Consider the following 20,245-nt stretch of genomic DNA (forward strand, 5'->3'; position numbering starts at 1 on the left):
ATTTGAAATGCTGTCAGGGGAGGAGGGACTAAAACACTGATGTTACAGATTGTAACAACTTCTCCACAGCTTACAGACAGCATGCAGGAACTACATAACCCACAATGCATTGCACTGTGATGTTCCTTTCCTTATTGACAACATGCTGTGGATTGTGGGGTTTGGAGGATGCAGGCTGAAGGCAGACTAAGGACAGTTGACTACTGTTACATTTTATTTGATTCTCAACATAGCCAGCCAGATCAGCAGGAGAATAGGGGGCGGGGCTTAGGAAAAGGCTGCATATTGTTTAATTGATGTATATTGCAAAGTTGCTTGAATTATGTTTACTTTTCAAAAAGCTCAAGTTGTGTTGCATATTTTTGTGTTTTAAAACGAAGAAGCAAAACAAAAACATGACAGAAAAAAGTGTTCACGCTGTTCTTGTACAGAGGACAAAATCAATCCCAAACTTTTGGAATTCATGTTCTTCATCTGCATTTTGGTCAGGCTTTTCATAGCTCAGGACAATATAACTGGAACATTAATTCTGTTAGAGATCTAGTAATATCACATAACCCCTGAACTTTAGCAAGACACCCTCAAGCCTGGCGTAACTGCTTTGGTACCTCTGCTTTAAGGCAGTTTGTTTCAGTGCTAGTGCCTGAATCACCCAATATTTTGGGGAGAGTATTTTCAGAGAATATAGTATATACCTTACCAGTATAGTTGCTGCTGGGAGCTTGGCTGGCTGAATGTCATAAGGCATCTTCTTGACTTCAAATGACACATTGGCAATAAGTGAGTAATAATCATTTTTTCTCTAAAAACAAAACAAAATAAAATCCGCAACTTCAGCACGATTGAATAAGTACACGCTTCCCCTTTAAATAAACAGAATCCGCTGAAATACATATAAAGCTCATACAATCTTGAATAGAAATACCGCTGAACTCATGGCTATAAATAAGCATTTGGAAATGTGATCTATATTTGGAATACGGCCATGTATGCAAAGGAAACCCAAATCCAAAGTCTTATCCTTTTCCCCGTTGGGGAAAACATTTGTGAAATCTGGTTACTCCTTTGACACACTACATAACATTTACTTCCAATTAGAGAAAAATCCAACATAGCGCAAGAGCAGGGGAATAATTTATGGCTTCTCTTCCTGAAATAATTCCTTGCAGACTGTATATCACACGCATATGTTTAATGCCATTTCCCCTTGCTCGGATACAGAAATGTAACACTATATAAAGAGGTCTTGAGAGACAGTTTTTCTTTTTATCTCTAAATGGATTTTTTTTCTGTGTGGGTGTTTTTATTTTTGGACTTTGACTGAAAAACTTTTATTTTTTCGTGTCCAGAACAGAAAGAATAAAGTATTTCTCCAATAGTGATAACAAGACTATTCCAAACCACCTTGACTTCAAAAGAAAAATATAGATATAACATGAAAATGATGGTAAAGAAATAACAACTGAAGGAGGGTAAAGAACTTATTAAGTGTTTCAGAATCTAATATGATCATGAGGAATGCTGGGTAATGGGTAGACCTGCCTCTGATGCAATCATTATAATACATATAATACATGCTTTTAAACCTGAAGCTGAATAATTCTACAACTTGCACTGAAAAGCAGGAAAATCCAAACTATAGACAGTGTCTTTGTCAGGTTTGTGGCTTGTGCAAAAATGTGACAAGCAAGTGAATAAAAAGAAGCCAGAGACATAGCAGTTGCCCATCATACATTATGGGTCTCTCACTACCCGGAAGGTTTATGAATGTTGGGGAGAATAGAGAATTGGGTTGCATACGGGTGATGTAACAGGGTAAGCATCTAGCAGTCCAGTGTAGGCATGTAGGCAAAAGTTAGAATGGACTTAGGTTCCCCCTGAATTAAATCAGTATGTGAAAAAAAACACAGGTGCCAGAATCCAACCTCTAACTAAATGGTTCATATGTGTCCACTGTGTGACTGTGGTGCCTTTCTGGGTGTGATATCAGCCCAGGGCTGAAATATGTTGGTATTTTATAAATACTTGATAATAACAGTAACTGCATTCACTCTCCCTTAATGCTATAGGGCATGAAAAGGTTCAGACCATGTGCATATAATATAATGGGAAGGTTTAATTACTCCAGAGAATACAGTTCTGTATCTGGGATTAAATGTCACAGTGTTAAGCACTTGTTTCAAAGAAACTTGCAATAGAGGAGGTTATTCAGGACCGACGGCCTGACTTTTACCCTAAAAATAGCAAATGGCTGAGATGAACTGAAATGTGTCATCTTCTAACACACATCTGGCGAGTGGCTGGATTTCAAACAGGCAACCAGTGTCCTCTCAGCCCGAGGCTTCATTTAAAGCTTTAAGTACATTTATACTGATAACTGTATTAGGAACAGTGTTTTACTAGCCTGATATTATTAGGATAATATCCTTAAACATAAAACCCAACTGACTGACTTTCTTATTCAGGTATAGGATCCATTATTTAGAAACCTGTTATCTGGATAGCTCTGACAGATATCATGGTTGGTTGAAGTATCTGCAAAGCCAGTTGGATCTAAAGACTCCAAGGTGTACAACTGTGGGTCTGACTCTCTAAATAAGTGCCTGGGGGCACACATACCAAAATGAGATTGCAGTTAGTGCAATCTTATAATATCAACCTTTTACGTTTATCCCTATGATAACTGCAAGTACTAAATGGGTCAGGCTGTTATTTTGATATATAATAATTGGACTTTTACCTGCAAGTGGCCTTCGGTGTGTGACCACCTTTGAATTGATTTGGTGTGGACCCCTCCTTAGCTATGAGTTTTGGAGCTCATTCTGGGCCATTTATACAGTTTGGTGAGTGAATGTTATCACAGATGAGATATTCTGACCTTGGTTTTAAGTGAAGAGCTCACAGCATAACCCAGGCCATGTGAGTGATTTTCATTTAATTTCATTGAACAGACAGAAGAATTCCAAATGAGATACATGCTAGATTCAAGTGAAGCCTCTCTGAGATGGTGTTAATAAATATGGGGGGCCCTCGCCAAATCTTGGATCTCAAGTGGAACTAAAAATATCTGAAAATCGTTGCTCTTTAGTGATGGGAGGCACTGAAATATGGGGAAGCTGAGGAACACGATAGAATCTCACTGTAACACAGGTGTTTGCTGCTTTAGGGAAATGTAATTGTTTGCTTTCCCATCCCACTAGCATAATGGTACAGTCATTTATACTCTATTACCCACTCTTTCTTATACAGAATGCCTTATTCTTATACAAATAGACATATAGATGATTGTATAGGCTGTAACATTAGCTAAAACGACTTTTGAATTACATCTGCATTTATTAATTACAGAATGATGGTGCTGCTAATTCAAGCACATTCTCTATTTACGTTATAACATGCCCTATTTAGGTTCGTTTTGGCTTTATTTAAACATTCATGGTTTATTTTAATCACTATTTTGTATGAGACAGTTAAAATGTTACATATACGTCTGAAGTTTCAAATGCCTAAGGGGTCATTTATTGAGAATTGGGATGCAAATGCAAGACCGTTAGCGGGGTTATGTAATAAAAGGCACTAAGTTTGCCCAGAAACGGTAACCCATAGCAACCAATCAGCAAATAGCATTTACTGGTCACCTGTTTAAAAACAAACATTTTATTGGTTGCTATGGGTTACTGCTCCTGGGCAAACTTAGTGCCTTTTACTACATAACCCCGCTAAAGCTCTTGCCTTTAATTACAATTGGGAGTTGGTTTGCTAAAACATAACCCTTAGTCCTCATTTAAAAAGCACAAAAGTACCAAATAAACTTCAGTATTATTATATATATTCAGGAGAATGTATTAAAAAAAGTTCTCGGTTCTGACCTGAGTAGTTTTTAAGAACCAAAAAATTAGCAAAATAAAACAAATTCGGATTTCATAAGGCCTGTAGAACAGCTGACTTATTGATTATTATGTTGAAATTATGAGATGAAAATAAATGTGGGTGCCAATGAGGAACAGGTAAGTTTTCAGTCACTGCAACCATAACTTTATATTTCTGCAGGGTTGGGATTTTGGGGTACTGCCCCATATCATATACACATTGGTCTTTATACCTGTAAGAATGTTGGAGCCCACAGACGAGACCGGATTTTTACCACTGCTCGCTGACCTCCACCCAAGTGGCCGACTTTGCAGGATATCATTAAACATTTCACATTAGTGCAATTCTGTAAAGAGAAAGATATTTTTGCTTAGTATTGCTTGTATTCATTGTGAGATTTATGTTCTGCTCTGTTTCAGAAACACTACTGTAGTTTATATAAACACAGCTGCTATGTAGCCATACGGGTAGTTATTCAAATAGGTCAAAAGGGACAGGTTAGGTAGCAGATAACAGACAAGCTCCGTAAAATACCATTTTATTCTAAAGAGTTTATCGATTATCTGCTATGTAACCTGTCCCTTTAGTCCTTTTCTTCCAGCATGAATGGCTGCCCCCAGGGCTACACAGCAGTTACTTATTTTAAGTCTTTCTATAGCATTCACCAGTTTAGGTCAGCAGTACATTATAATTTTAATAGTTTAAACCACTATTTTTCGGTGTTACTGTTCCTTTAAGTGCAAAAGCCAAATGAAACTGCTTCTCCCATACCTCTTCCAACAAAGCCCATTTACTGAACAATATCTTGTGATACTGGAGTTGTTATATCCGGGGTCAGTATGAACACAAACAGGGTGCCCCTTATTATGCACATGACCCAAAGCCTGAAGCAGATCATGCAAATCAACATAAAACCACATTTGATGAGTCACAGTTAAAGAAGTTCTCCTAAAGTGAACTTTTATATAATGCAGATGTAATCTACCAGTACAAACCATGGTTTTAACATGATACAAAAACATCCATGGTTTCTGGATTCCTGGTACAATAATATTAAGGTTAATGTAGAAATGTTCTATTTAGTTTTGGGATCTGATAAGTGATGAAGGGCTACTTCTAAGCTAAGTCATACTATACTAGGCCTTTTTCTTTCTTCATTTTGCAGCTCCTGACTATGAAGAAATCATATGCAGATGTCTCCTATAAAGGACACCCCTGGCTACTGGCTGCTCAAAGCTCCATTCTGTATTGGTCTCAGACAGGTCTGTTCTGAGTTTCATTTATATCTGTATTATATTTCCCATCTAGTCTACCATTCTATCATCAGATTTCAATTGCTTTTAGGAACTGCAGGCTATATATTGGCTTAGATTAGCCTACACACCTATATCTAACTCTTCAGTACTTGTAAGGCTTATTCATATTAACCAGTGAAAAATAATCATTGGTGAGTAAATTTATTACTGCATTTGGTAAGACACGGTTAGACAGCAATCGTCAATATCACAATCTTTTTCACGGGGGGCCCAAATGAAGTTGCTGAATTAGCTCTGTGATAAAAATGGTTTTAAACCAACTATGCTATGCATCTTGTTTAAATGACCTTTTTCCTGCTATAACAGAAACTTCTTACTGTATTCCGGAGAATCCTTTTGATCCCTAAACAGCTTGGAGACTCATTTTTAGGTCATGACCCATAGGTTAAGAATCCTGAATATTACAGAACTTCTCATTTAAAGAAAATGCAATTCCAAGCAATTTCCCAATATACATTAATTGCACTTTGAAATCAGCGCATTTTCTACACTCTTGGCTCTGACTCCTGTACCAATGTTGCCAGCCAGCTGACTGGAAGACCTTAAAGGGAACTCACTCCTGTTATATTGTTTTAAGGGTCAGACGCATGGCACACACAGGGATAAATGGAGTGCAGAAACCTGTGGCAATCCTACATTCAGCAAGTGCTTCTGCACATTCCCCACTGCCTTTCTTATAGTAAGTGACCCCTATAGTGGACAAAAACTAAAGGCCCCCATACACGGGCCGATAGAAGCTGCCGATATCGGTCCCGGACAGAAACGAGCGGCCTGGCCGACCGATATCTGGCCTGAAATTGGCCAGATATCGATCGGCCAGGTTAGAAAATCCAGTCGGATCGTTGATGCGGTCCCGAACCAACTGCCCATGGCCACAAATGTAATCCGATTATTTTTTTTTAAAGCAACTTGCTACCCGATATCGCCCACCCGTAGGTGGGGATATCGGGTAAAGATCCGCTCGCTTGGCGACATCGCACTGGTGAACTCCCAGTGGGTCCTGTTCATTGTATCTGCCTTTGAAGCTCACAGAACATGCCACAATTGGTATTATCTATATCACATGAGAAGCACTGAGCCAGCAAAATAATTACAACTACAAGACTGGCTCATCCAACCAACAACATAACATAACAACTTTACAGACTGAAGAGCAAGCCAACAACCCAGAGAGTACAGGGAAAGCTGGTTCTAATTATTGGAGCGCAGCAGTAATACTCTGTGTATCTCTCATAGGCAAAGACAACTGTGCTGAGCAAATACATGTCTGTCCTTGGCTTTGAAAGAGCAAAAACCTTGGCAGGACCTGATCGGCTGCTAATTACTAAATTAAACATGTAATGAATGTTAACTTGTAGAAAGAAAAGCCAATTTCACATCCTTGTTCTTTGCCTTGTTGTACGAAACCTATAACAGAATCCAAACAGTTTTAAGAAAAGAAGAATATAAATGAATAAATACACTCATATGTTCATGTAGCTGGAAATTCTCTCCACACCATCAGCCTCTGCTTTTGTTGTGCTCTTGGCCAGTGAATGTTATGAAAAAATGTTTCCACTATAGCCACTATGGCTGAAAAATTATTTTGCCATCACCAAAATGCGATTACAGGTCAAGGTAGAGCAGTTATTTGGATGAATATGCCATGTGCTGAAGTATGTGATGTCTGACATTAAACAGAACCTGGTGCTGTTATGATAAGCAAACCAGTTAAAGGGAATGGTTTTATGAAATTTACATTTGCTACAAGTGTTTTACATTACAGAGTGATACTTTGCCAGGAGCAGGGCTGAGATTTAGCCTTTGTTCTATGGAATTGCTGGCCAGCCTGTGGCCATTTAACTGTTATATTATACAGTAGCTCCCAGCACATCAACAGTATAAGGATGCATTATAGTTCCCAGAGGCCTTATGGAGAGCTTGCCTACCCCTAAATAAGGTTTACCGGGCATCTGGACAGTGTATATGGGCAATGTTTGTAACACAAATGCCAAAGAAACATAAAGCTGTTATAATATAAAATATGCTATGTTATAAAATAACCAGCAAGTAGTTAATGCCGTGGCTCAAGGAGGCAATACTATTTTTGTATTCACATTGTAACCGCACCGTAGAACAAAATATGCTTTTGTTTTATACAAAAGTAATGATAACACCTAGGTAACTAAATAAATGAAAACATGTTTATTGTCATGTCTGTATCTTTAAATGATTTGCCTTACAACATATAGTAGAGCAATTGCCTTCCCAACACAAAGCGCACACCCCAGTGCCAGTGTGGCACACTGCGCAGACATCATTGCTTACCCCATGTAAAACACAGAGCACATCCACTAGCACTGCAAATTACATTCTCAGCAGAGTACTGGCCAATCTCCAGGGACCCCAGCAAATCCATGCAAATTCTAAGTTATCTTCCACCAAATTCTATCACCCTTTAAACATGACAATACACTTTATACGCCCTTCTGCAGCACATTGCATATTACCTAACTGTACTCCAACACCACAATTACAGTGCCTGGTGCCCTGAAACATACGGCACGGTGCTTCTGAAGAACAAAACTTGGCCAAAGTCTCTTCAGTATACACCTTAGTCCATCATTATCCCAGCCTTATATTTCATAGTTCTCAAAGTAGCCCTCCAGTTTAATGCATTATCCCTGGTGTCCCTATATTACACAGTACAGACCACATGTCCTTGCATTAAATCACTAACCAAGAAACCTAACATCTATTCTAATTAGTATACAAAAGGGCAGGGATCCCCAATCTTTTATACTCGTGAGCCACATTCAAATGGAAAAAGTGGTTGGGAGCAACACAAGCATGAAAAAAGTTTCTGGGGGTGCCAATAAAAGATGTAATTGCCCATTTAATAGCCCCTATGTGGGGCTATTGCAGAAGGCTCTGTTTGGCATTACACTGGGTTTTTATGCAATCTAAGCTTGCCTCCTAACCAGAACTGGGACCACTGGGAGCAACATCCAAGGGGCTTGTGAGCAACATGTAGCTCGCGAGCCACTGGTTGGGGATCACTGCAGTAAGGAGTATAGGTTGACATTTAGCAACAGTGCATAAACAGTGATACAGGTATGTTGCCTGTTATCAAAAATGTTTGGGACCTGGGGTTTTCTGGATAAGAGGTCTTTCCTTAATGTGTATACTCCATACCTTAAGTCTACTAAAAAAAATAATTTAAACATTACATTAACCCAACTGGAACTTGCCAGCAATAATGATTAATTATATCTTTATTAGTTATTATTACAGAGAAAAGGGAAATCATTTTTAAAATTGTGAATTAATTTGCAGCTCTCTGGATAATGGGGTCCCATACCTGTAATACTTTTTCTTCCTTATGGATTCCCATTGAGAATAGATCTATATACCTTGAATGTAATTTATCTGTACAGAGCACTGGAAAGATATTACCGTATATTCTCGAGTATAAGCCGAGTTTTTCAGCACCAAAAATGTGCTGAAAAATTAACCCTCGGCTTATACTCGAGTATATGGATTTGAAGATCTAACTTGTTACTTGCTGGCATCCATATTCGTCGCACAACACCCCCCCCCGGCCGGTGAAAATGCGTACATGCGTTACACCTTAAGTGAGTGAGCCAGTCGTATGACCGCAAATATAATACAGTGGCCTGTAAAATTCCCCTCTAATACTCACTCATCTGGCTGCTAGCATATCAGAATTTTAGCGCGTCTCTTGGAAGCGCGTTTAACAGAGTAGCGTAGGCGCAGCGTGTCTAATGGAGTAGTAGTAGCGCGTCGCATGTTACATAGCACGTCTCCTGACGCAGCGCGTCTCCTGTAGCGCAGCGCAGCGTGTCTCCCGGCTTATCGTTGCTAAGGCACCGGAAAATGCTGGTGGCACTTTGGCACTTTGCCGACCACTACTCCATTGAAGGGCTGTAGCGGCATCGATACATTAAAGGAGCGAATCATGCTTTGGCTAGCAACACTGAGTCGTGTGTTCAGGTGTACTGAAAAAAAACACATCTTGATGGTGAGTCCAGGAGATATCATTCTCAGATATAAGCAAGAAATAGTTTGCTATGGCATAAGCATAACTGTAGGATCTTAAAAGTTGGAGGTGCATCAAAAGGTGGAAACTAAAAGAAAACCTTTTTATAAATTAATGGCAATCCCTGGAACAAAGTTGTTCTTTTATCTACAAATTCATATGCTGCAGAGTTATTTTAGCTGATTAAGAGAGGGGCTGCCATTTCTGGGACATGTTTCATTTAAACATTACTGCAGATAAAACGTGTCACCTCTAGGCACATACTCCACATAAATACCACTTACAAATGGTTTTAAAGGAAGTTAAAACATATTATTAAGAGTGCAGGGGTAATGGGCACCCTCCAGTAAATGTGATTTTAGCTGGCACAAAAAGAGCATTTGTGGGTGAAGTGAAGTTTTTAAAATCAATGACTGCTAGTGGTACAATCCTGTCAGTGCTTCTACCAATAGTTAAAGTAATACCTACTGATAATAAGGTATTTTTTTTACATTATAACATAAAAAAATACTACATATTCTTTTTAAAAAAACATTGCTTTTGTCTGCTGCTGTTGCATTTTTCTTTCTTTTTTCGTTTCTTTTTTTTTTAGCAGCAGTGCTGTAACTCTTCAAGGCAGGAGAGTGAAAGGGTCCTCCATCCACCTTTCCCTAATCTGCAGCTGCCAGCATGATATATTTATGAAGAGTTTACAGGGGGTCCCACTGAGTGTCCTTTTATTATTTATTTGATTATTGAAACTTAGCAGTAGCGGCTGCATTTCCCACCCTAGGCTTATACTCGAGTCAATAAGTTTTTCCAGTTTTTTTAGGTAAAATTAGGTACCTCGGCTTATATTCGGATCGGCTTATACTCGAGTATATACGGTAACTTTTTTTACACCAGCCTCCCGCATGCAACCGGTGCTGCCATAAAGCTTCTGTAGGCATTGGAAATGAACTGTAAAGATTTCCACATGTTGTCATTCCCTCTAGAAAAGGATGCTGGGAGTATTCACAACGGCTGGAGAGCTGCAAATTTTGTCAACCTTTAGCTTGATCTGAATGTTTAAATACACCAGAAGCTTTGAGTAAAATAATACAATTCTGTCTGGATATTTCTGGCTACAAACATCCCACGCAGTCTCTCTCACTTTAAACACAGCCTCATCTTAGATTTATTAAGCGTTTGCACAGATGTAGATTGTTTTTCTGTGGCTGCTTTGTGTTTACTTTTGCAGTATTTAATGGTCAGATGTGCTAAAAACTGATTGACAGTGGCATTCTTACCGTTACGTCATTATTAACACATGTACATAACATGGCATATTCTGCAGTGCTGCACAATAGAAAGGTTTATATATATATATATATATATATACACATAAAACATGCAAATTAAACAGGATTACTGATTAATATATTTTTGCAAGACTCATTGATGAGATTCTAGTTACAAGGAAGATAGATAGATAGATAGATAGATAGATAGAAGGATACAGAATTTTTGGTGGGTGAGTCAAAGTCCTATTACATTTATTACCTAAACACACAGAAAATGTAGATAAAACAGGAGACTAGGGCATGTCTGGCCCCAAGATTCTGTATGCCTCTTTATGCACTACAGTGGTGGGCACCAATGCTTTCATAGTTAAAGCAAACAGTATATGCATATTATATTTTATACACAACAAAATAACCACATTTTGTGTGGTTCTCTGTAGTACAATTGTGCTTAAAGAACTATATCTAGTGCATAAAAAATACATGCAGACTTTCAGCAATGCATAAGACAAGTTCACTGAATGCATAAAAGGCAGTGCTTCCTCACCAGTAGTTTTGTCGGTGTGGGAATGTGCCTCAGCGCCTCTGCCACAGCTACATCCCGGCGGCTTACTGCATGAGATACACTGGTATTCCTCAGAAAAGCTGCAAGCTCAGGGGTATCTTCAGGTTCACTTGGCTAGAAGGGAAACATTAAAATTGTAGGTCATCAAAATATATTACTAGTTTAGTTCTGTGAAAAATACACATAATAAAGGTGTAACAAACCCTTAATGCCTGTTAGATAACTAATTAGTAGGACAAATTAGTACACAGGACACATCAACTATTTTTGGCTCCAAGGGAATTCTTCCAGATTACAGCCATTAGTTCATTGTTACTTGGCTGAAGGGTAGCCAATGGAGTTGACAAACAGCTTGTACTCGCCAAAAGTTGCCTTATAATAAAGTGATGGGATGATAACGAGAATAAACAGCATGGCTTGGGATTCAGAGGGCTCATTTCTACTTCAGCTGTTTCCAAGTGACCTTGGAAAGAAGTTATTTTTCCTTTTCCCTTTTATGCTCTGGGCTCTGTGCCTGATTATTTAAGACACCTGTGGTCAATTACGGCAATTACGAAGTCTTAGCAAGCGTCTACTTCCTGTCCCAGTTCCTAGATCATTGGGGATAAATTCTTGGATCACTGATGTCAACCAAGTTGTGATGAACGTCAGTGAGCTGATGGGAGATGTAGTTCGGTAAGATGATGGTCCATGAGTTTCAAATTGTTCCTAAAGCAGCAATGGCCACCCAGTTCTTCTTCTAGAGAAATTATTTAGGGCTTAGCTCTAATATGCCTATTGCAGGGCTGTTCAACTGGAGGCTCGTGGGATAGATGTGACACCCCAAAGGACTTTTATGGCCCTCTAGACTTCACTGTATGACATCTTTGTTTTTATTAATTTGGCCCTCACGCATACTATATTAGAAATTCTATGCCCACTACATATAATAAGTTGGACAGCACTGGCCCAGGGCAATGTTTTTATTAATTACTGTTGCTACTGGACTCCCTGGACCTGTTCTTAATTATCATATATAGAGTATGTATGTTAGTTATTATGGCCATCCTCCCCTGCATTTAGATTTTCTAACTCATCCTGTCCTCCAGTATTTATCAGCAGGTCCTTGTGGAATTGGGTGTTTAACCTGATAAAAGCACTTTGATAAATTACTCTTTGTTCATCTGTCAGATTTCCTGACCTGCCTCCCCACATTTATGAAGTGGATGTAGACATTTTGATAAATATTTCTTCAGTTAGGAAGAATTCATGATATCGCCGCACTGGAGAGCTGGGGCACTGTAAAGCAGGCACTATCTATGCTACATTAAAAAAGGTTCATAACTTCAGTTAAAAAATAAAGTTTTAAAGCTGTATTGTTTTAATAGCAGAAAATAGCATTTAAAAAGATCAACCTTGGAACTCTGCATAAGTAGAACATCTGTTGTGCTTGGCATTAGGGAACTAGTAACCCCAGTGTATATCTTTTCAGTGGAAAAGAACATTTAAGTGGTGTGACTGATGTAGGTACTACAGAGAATGACAGATAAGGCCATGCAGGGAACTAACCACAACTGGGAAAGAAATAACTTCTTTTACGGTCTCTGGAAAAATACTGTCGGGGAAGAGCAACGGGCCAAACTTTGAACAACATATAATGCAAATAAGGTAATCTGGAAAGATAGCGATAATTTTCAGTATTTATTTCACTATACAAACATCAGATTTCAGATCCAGTTTCCTTAGAAATAACAGTTTAAATTTGCAAAGAATAGAGCATCTGTAAGAAATTCACTGTCTTTAACAAATCAAGTAATGAAAACAAACCTGCCATAACATTTGCTTTATCCTTATTTCCTAGTTTTTACAGATCGATAATTAGAACATACTAATTTCCCGTTTTTGCCAATGAGGAGACCATATTTACCATTTCAGCATTCACCCTTGACTTTAGCAACATTATGGGCCCTAAACAAAAGCCTAATTTCTTATATTATAGATTAGGTTCCTTATTGGGTTCCTTTTTGCAATTAGCAGTGAAACAAAAACCATATATATTTTGTACTTAGCAAATCTGAACATAAATCACACTCCAAAAATGTACAGGCAGGTTTACTGGCTCCTGATTAAATTGACCATAGTGTGTGTGAATGTGATACGGACCTTAGACTGTAAATTCCACTGGGGCAGGGAATGATGTATAATATTTGTAAAGCATTGTGGAAATGTGTTGGTGCTACATAAGTAACAGGAAATACAATCTGCCATATTATTATAAGTTACCAATTCAAATTTACAATTGGCTAGACTCAAATTACTCAGCAACATGGGAAAAAAGAACAAATAATAATCATCATGTCCCTTAGAAATAGGCAGAACTCTCCTGAAATATTTGGAAATAGATGTCCAAAACCACTGAGATATCTTGACGTGATGCAATTTGATGGCATAAATCTACAAATTGCTGCCCCTTAAACTTAATTAAGACATGGCATTAATATATAAAGATGAATGTGTTTATTAATTCAGTTTTCTGGCAAAGATCAAACATGTAAAACAGCAAAAGCAAGATAAGAATAAATAATCTGATTGCACTTACTTTGATATTTAAGGTGTTAATGGCACTTCCTGCCTGGCACTTCAGGGGACCCTCAGTCTGAATGTGAAATACATAGAGGAGAAACTCATCTCGGCTTTGAGAAGGCCATCCCACATTCAGCTGTGTTTCACTTATAGCACTCGGGCCAATGTTGTGCAGCTTTAAAAAGAAATCAAGAAATACTGATTTGCATTGCTCAGTAGTATATGGGAGTTATCAAAAATTAAAGAGAATGTTCTGCACTAAATTATTTTTTTTAAAAAAGTCCAAAGCCCAAAAATTGCTTTTACAATTTTTTTTTTATAATTATTAGAGAATGTTCCTCTGATAAATGTGTTTGCTTATATCAAATGACACGTAAAAAAAAAGACATACAAGTGATCAGAACCTGATTTTCTTGGCTTGATTTCATACTGGGAAATGTAACAACATGAGAAAGTATTGTTCCGCTCCTTGTCCTACAGTATATTCAAGGAATACTAGGTACCTCATATATATGCTGCACTAACGGCCCAACGTCCTTTTCTTCAGATGGTTTCTCCTTCGGCTCCCAGTTAGGAATGGGTAGAATGATCTGAGGAGGATGGGACACTCTATGACAAATGAAAAAAATTACAATATACTTTAGCTGACATTAACAGTCTGGTACCAAAACACTGTATCATTCTTACAAGCTTTTTTTTTTTTTTTTGTATTTCTTGTCTTATAAGCCTTATATCCCAGAGTTTATTCACAACACTTCTTATTTTCCTTTTAACACTGATTAGTAAAATGCTGTATATAAACTTGAAACTTCCAAAACTTTAACTGGATAGGCAGCAAAAATGAAAAATGCATTGGACATCCTGATGTCTGGCATATAGGGGTATAAATGCAATCAGGAAGCATTAGTAAGATGCCCAGCAGGGTGTTGGGATAATGAAAACAGAAAACACAGTCGGGAGGATTCCATTACCAACATTGCTGACCCTTTTGAGTGAGTAAAATCCCTTTATCTGTGAGTTTGTACAACTGTAACTGGTTACCGGTAATAACTTATTTCCTCTCCCTACGCTTCCTTGCAAAGACTATGATAAAAAGATCAAGTACACAAATTACGTTTCTAGTATTCCTCTGCAAGCAGGAAGTGTTCCGACATTGCACACATTAAGCAGATTGCATAATATATCATTCCTTTACTGAAATAATATGTTTTATTTGAGAAACCCAAAGGTCTATCCCGGGGAAATGTAAAATTCCCTGCCATTCCTGGAGTGGAACTGCCTATGCAGTGGCATAACTTCCAGGGGAGCAGGGGGGGCATCTGCACAAGTGCCATTCTTTCAAATGGGCCCATCAGGAAGCCTGGAGCACTGCAGAGTAAAGCTTGAGCCCCTCAAGACCGACAATGTTGCAGCAATAAGTTTATTGCCTGACTATCAATATTTCCTTTTCTGAGTAGTACATAGAACAGATTTAATATGTTTGGTACCAAAGCCTTATTTTGCTATGTTTATATATATCCTTCAAAAAGCAGGTAGCACTCACATAACGTATTGCTCAAAAAAAGCATTAAAAGTCCACTGCATATATCAGTGATCCCCAACCAGTGACTCAGGAGCAACATGTTGCGCACCACCCCAATTGATGTTGCTCCCAGTGGTCTAAAAGTAGGTGCTTATTTTTTAAATCTATTGCTTGGAGGCAAGTTTTTGAAGCACAGAGGCACAGTTCTACTCCAAGCAGAGTCTCCTGCAGGCCAGATGGGGCTACCGAATAGCCATGGCATCCCCAAAGAACTTTTTCATGCCCGTGTGGCTCACCAACACTTTTTACATCTGAGTGTGGCTCACGAGTAAAAATAGTTTGGGGATCCCTGGCTTATATAATAAATAGGAAGGGCCTTTCAAGTGTATAGAGAGATGGAGCCATGATTGGCATATCTCCTATATTAAGGCCAGGCACCAGTGAGTTTTCTTATAACTAAGAAAACTGTGCTAGAAGCAAACAATAAGGCACTCACTGGACTTAAAAAAAATGTGAAAAGAGGGCAAAAAGTTTTATTACTCAACGAACTTTTACAAAAATCTCAGTTCAGACTGAAACGTTGTTTCACTAATAACACTTTTAGCTCCCCTTTTTTTTTGAAGCCCTGTGAGTACCTTATTGATTGCATATATGATTGATAGATGATAGATAGAAAGATAATTATTATATATGCCATTTTGTAAAATGTGAGCCTGAAAAGGAGAGTTTAGAAAGCCTGCAGTGTAATATTCTGTGTACAGTTATGGGATCTATTATACAGAAACCCTGTATCCAGAAAGCTCTGAATTACGGGAAGGCCATCTCCCATAGATTCCATTTTAATTGAAAAATTCAATTTTTAAAAATGATTTCCATTTTTCTCTGTAATAATAAAACAGTACCTTGTACTTGATAGTAACTAAGCTTGTTGGCAAATCAATCCTATTGGGTTTATTTTATATTTAAATGATTTTGTAGCAGATTTAAGTTATGAAGATATCTGGAAAACCCCAGGTGCCAAGATTCTGGAAAAGATATTCTATACCTGTAAAATGTATGTAGCCAATAAAGTTATAGGATTTATACCTCTCCTGTTCTGTAATTTTACCTGGATACACAAGTGCAACTGCGCAACTGCATAACCTAAGCTTTGTTCTTCTCTGTCCAGAAACTGGCAGTCTAATCTCAATAGGAATATTTCTACTTCTCTCTCATAATGTTCTACCCTAATTCTATTTATGTTTTGTTTTCTATTCATTTTGTCTTTAATGGAAGTGAAAGTATTGGGGGCATAGCCTGTATTTCTTCTCTATATATTTATATGTAAGTGAGAAGTACTATACTGAGTATAGCTTGTAAGCTCTTTGGGGCAGGGACCTTATTCCAACTGAGTTTTGAAACACCTATTAGTTACGCATTAATTCTGAGTTTTTAAGATGTAGAACCGCCCCCCCCCCTTGCTTGTATTATAGCATTGTAAAGCACTGCAAACATTTCTGGTGCTATGTAAATATATATTATACATTATATATATATATATATATATATAGAAAGAGGTGACGGCACTCTCAGGAATTTTCACAAGGAGTCAAGGTTTCACCTTGAAACACCCACTACCCACCTTTCGTTGTATGGTCATTGACCATCAACCTCCCCTACCCAGGGGCGGCAACAGAGACTTGGCTCTACTAAGAAGGGAAGCACGGTGGATACACAGATTGGACTGTGTGGCCCCCCGTGGTTTAAACGAAACTTTACCACTGGGCTGCTTCATTTAATCATTGTAGTTTTTTTTTCATGTTCTTGATTACTCTCTGTCTGTATATTTCACTGATATAGCGTGTATAATACGTGTGTCTCTATATATATGTATGCTTTCAACAATCTGGTTCCTTGTATCCATACTCTTGGTTACTATGTGTAACCTATGTAGCAACTTTGTTGCGTTGTTTTGCTAGGCCATACATAATCCTAATTGGGTGATAGACTACCCCCGGTGGCAAGGCCCTATATGACCACCTCATTACGGATAGCAGGCGTATCCACGTACACTCCGATATGCCCCGCGGGGGGCATGGAAAGGTATCTTCTCCAGTACAAGGATGTGCCTATGAGAAGGGTAGCAAGCGTACTCTTCTCCCCCCCTCGTGTTATATGCCTTCGGGCTGCGGATCTAGCACTGACCCACAATTTTACCCTTAATGGGAACCCTGTATGTGAGCGCTGTGGATGGCAGAGTTACTACTGTGGTGCAGAACTTCCCCGGCTATTATGCAATTTAGGCATTTGGGCGCCTTAACAGATCTGTGGACGGCATGCAGCGACACTGGGCTACCTTTTGGTGTCCCTAGTGTCAGCTGTAAAAGCCCCCTCCTAACTCCTCGACGTTCTGCCGGTGCACTGAACATTGCCGATACAGACGGGTTTGACAGAACCCGCTCACCACTATCGGTTGCCTAGCAACGGCGATCACTGTGCCCGTTATGTGCTTATGAACACGCACCATGGGGGAGTAGATTTGAGGCATATACATCCAGACCTGGCAGTAGAGGAGCCTAATCATGGGCGCTACCCTTAATTTCCTGTATGGATGAGGTGGGTACGATCCTATACCACTCGGGGGTTTTGCACTACCACCCAGCCAACTCACCTTTTTATTCCTTTACTATATACACATTCTGTCCACTGATGCATATCCCTTTTGTCTAAATAGGTAATAGAATATTAGTCTATACTTCTACTTTAGCACTTTTCTTTTGATGTGTGTTTGTTTATGGTTGCCTAGCAACAATATTGGCGCCCTTTTTGGGCCTTAAATGTTTGTATCTCACTGTGGTGTTTGAGTCCTGATGAAAGTTCCAGTGGGAACTGAAACGGACACTTTGTGAAAATTCCTGAGAGTGTCGTGCACTGGCACCCAGGTATCATTAGAATCTGCAGCTTCTCTGTTATCTACTATATATAATGTACAAGACTGCTTACACGGTTAATGCATCTTCCACAATTTATAAGCACTGCGAGAATTGTATACTCACACTTATGTGGAAAAAGGAAATCTTTATTGCCAGGAGAGTGAACTAACGTTTCGGCTGTTACACCAGCCAAACAAAAGAATAAATGATCCAGAAAGTGAACAAAACCAAAGAAGTCGGACAACACAAACAGATGCAGAGGACAAGACCGGGGGCATACAAGTTACCAGGTATGAACGAAATTAAAGTAAAAATACACATAAAAACAAAGATCAAGAACAACGAAACACCCCCGTCAGGAAAGTGAGTAAAGAAGTGGTGCGAGCAAGGCACTCCGGTACAGGTACCTTTGTTTTTATATTTTACTTTAATTTCGTTCATACCTGGTAAATTGTATGCCCCCGGTCTTGTCCTCTGCATCTGTTTGTGTTGTCCGACTTCTTTGGTTTTGTTCACTTTCTGGATCATTTATTCTTTTGTTTACACATAGCTTTTTGTTATTTCGTTGTTATTATTCGTTTAGGTATATTTTCACTCGTTACTGTATACCCGAGATCAACCCCTTGTGTTTGACTATACCCGTGTATTGCGCTGTTACGGTGCTAACCCGTTGATGCGACATAATATGGTTGTTATTACCATAGTTTTATTTTTATTGTTATGTTTAGATATTATTGCTTTTGTTGTGGGTGGGGTCACGGGTTTCGAGTAATGCACACGTCACACACTGTGTTTTTTTCACTTCTTGTTTAATTTCCCGCCATTCACGGTATTTATGGCTGCTTTGTACTGGTAGTTTCAACTTTGACAAAGGCTGGTGTAACAGCCGAAACGTTAGTTCACTCTCCTGGCAATAAAGATTTCCTTTTTCCACATAAGACCTGTGAGTGCGGCTTCTGGATTCCTTCTGTACATGTTTATCGAACACTGCACCCAGGCAACCGAAGTGTGTCGTTTCGTGAGTGAATACAATATCCTTTATATATATATATATATACATTTTTGGGTTAAAGGTTTGCAATATATGAAATAGATGTAGTAAAACCCCAAACAAGTCACCTATAACTGAGCTCTGTGCCATTATTACTGGATTGTTTAGTAGAGTGGGAGGGTTGTGTAAGTAAAATAATTACAGTAGTCAGAAAGTTTCATTTTAAGCAAGCTTTCAAACAATGTAAAAAATATATAGGAGTGTTAAATATTTTACTGAATGATTAAAAAATCCGTTTTAAGTACCTTTTTTACACACTCAGAGAGGCGTCACTATAAAAATTTCCTGTGTTTTATAAGCAGTGAAAAGGTTATACATTTATACATAAAAGAAAAAAAAAAGGATGAAAGGACATTAAAAGTCGCCAACTGGCTATTGTTCTTTTTTCCTTTCTCTGTAACTTCACAAACAGTCTCCTTTTTCTAGCTGAAGTTTCCGCTTTTATCCTCCCTGTGGGAATTGCAAACCTGTTTCATTTTACAGTATGTGATGTCAGCACCAGCAGTCTGAATGGGCTGCGCTTTTGTGGGGTCACCGAAGTCCAAGGATCTTGCTGCGTACTAATAAAAGTGGGGAAAAGCAGAGCCAGCATATTTCAGGAGCCTGCAGATGCTATCACACAGGATGTAGGCTGCTATTCCACTGACTGCTACTTTCCATCAATAGAACTCTCAATGAGTTTGATTTCTTCCTCATTACTTACTTTTTGCATAGATGTTATATGGTAAAATGAAATATGGGGCTAAAGCTAACAAGTCAATTAAATAAGAACTGAAGATAAAAAGCAATATAGCAATGCAAGTAAAGTTATATAAATATATACTATGAGGGGGCTCACGTTAAAGGCTAATTAGGTGAGATTTAGGAAGAATGTGGATTTGCTCCCTTGGATACTCCTAGAAATTCAGCTTAAAGATCAATAAGAGCATTGGGAAATGTCATAACTATAGAGGAAGCATACACCGCCTTGGGGACAGGGGGTCCAGCTATCCTATAAGTTAAGGGGTCCCTGGCCAAAGTGATGATCTAAGCAAGGGGCAGTGGCGTAACTATAGAAGAAGCAGAACCTGCAGTCACAGCGGGCCTGGAGGTCTGGCTATTCGCGTCCCTGGCCAAAGTTATGATCTAAGCAAAGGGCAGTGGTGT

At 38.7% G+C, this 20,245-nt stretch overlaps 1 protein-coding gene across 1 annotated transcript in view; it reads right to left on the reverse strand.

Annotated features, from left to right (window-relative positions):
- itga8 (integrin subunit alpha 8) overlaps window positions 1–20,245 on the reverse strand; it is a 107,015-nt gene that overhangs the window by 17,243 nt on the left and 69,527 nt on the right. Inside the window, exons 24-28 of the mRNA XM_002939028.5 lie at window positions 14,118–14,223; window positions 13,631–13,789; window positions 11,035–11,166; window positions 4,103–4,216; window positions 701–802 (exon numbers count right to left, since the gene is read on the reverse strand). Of these exons, the coding sequence (XP_002939074.2) occupies window positions 701–802; window positions 4,103–4,216; window positions 11,035–11,166; window positions 13,631–13,789; window positions 14,118–14,223 (613 nt within the window). The remainder of the gene's footprint in view (window positions 1–700; window positions 803–4,102; window positions 4,217–11,034; window positions 11,167–13,630; window positions 13,790–14,117; window positions 14,224–20,245) is intronic.

The sequence above is a fragment of the Xenopus tropicalis genome, chromosome 6 (genome assembly GCF_000004195.4).
Source record: "Xenopus tropicalis strain Nigerian chromosome 6, UCB_Xtro_10.0, whole genome shotgun sequence".
Classification (NCBI taxonomy): Eukaryota; Metazoa; Chordata; class Amphibia; order Anura; family Pipidae; genus Xenopus; species Xenopus tropicalis.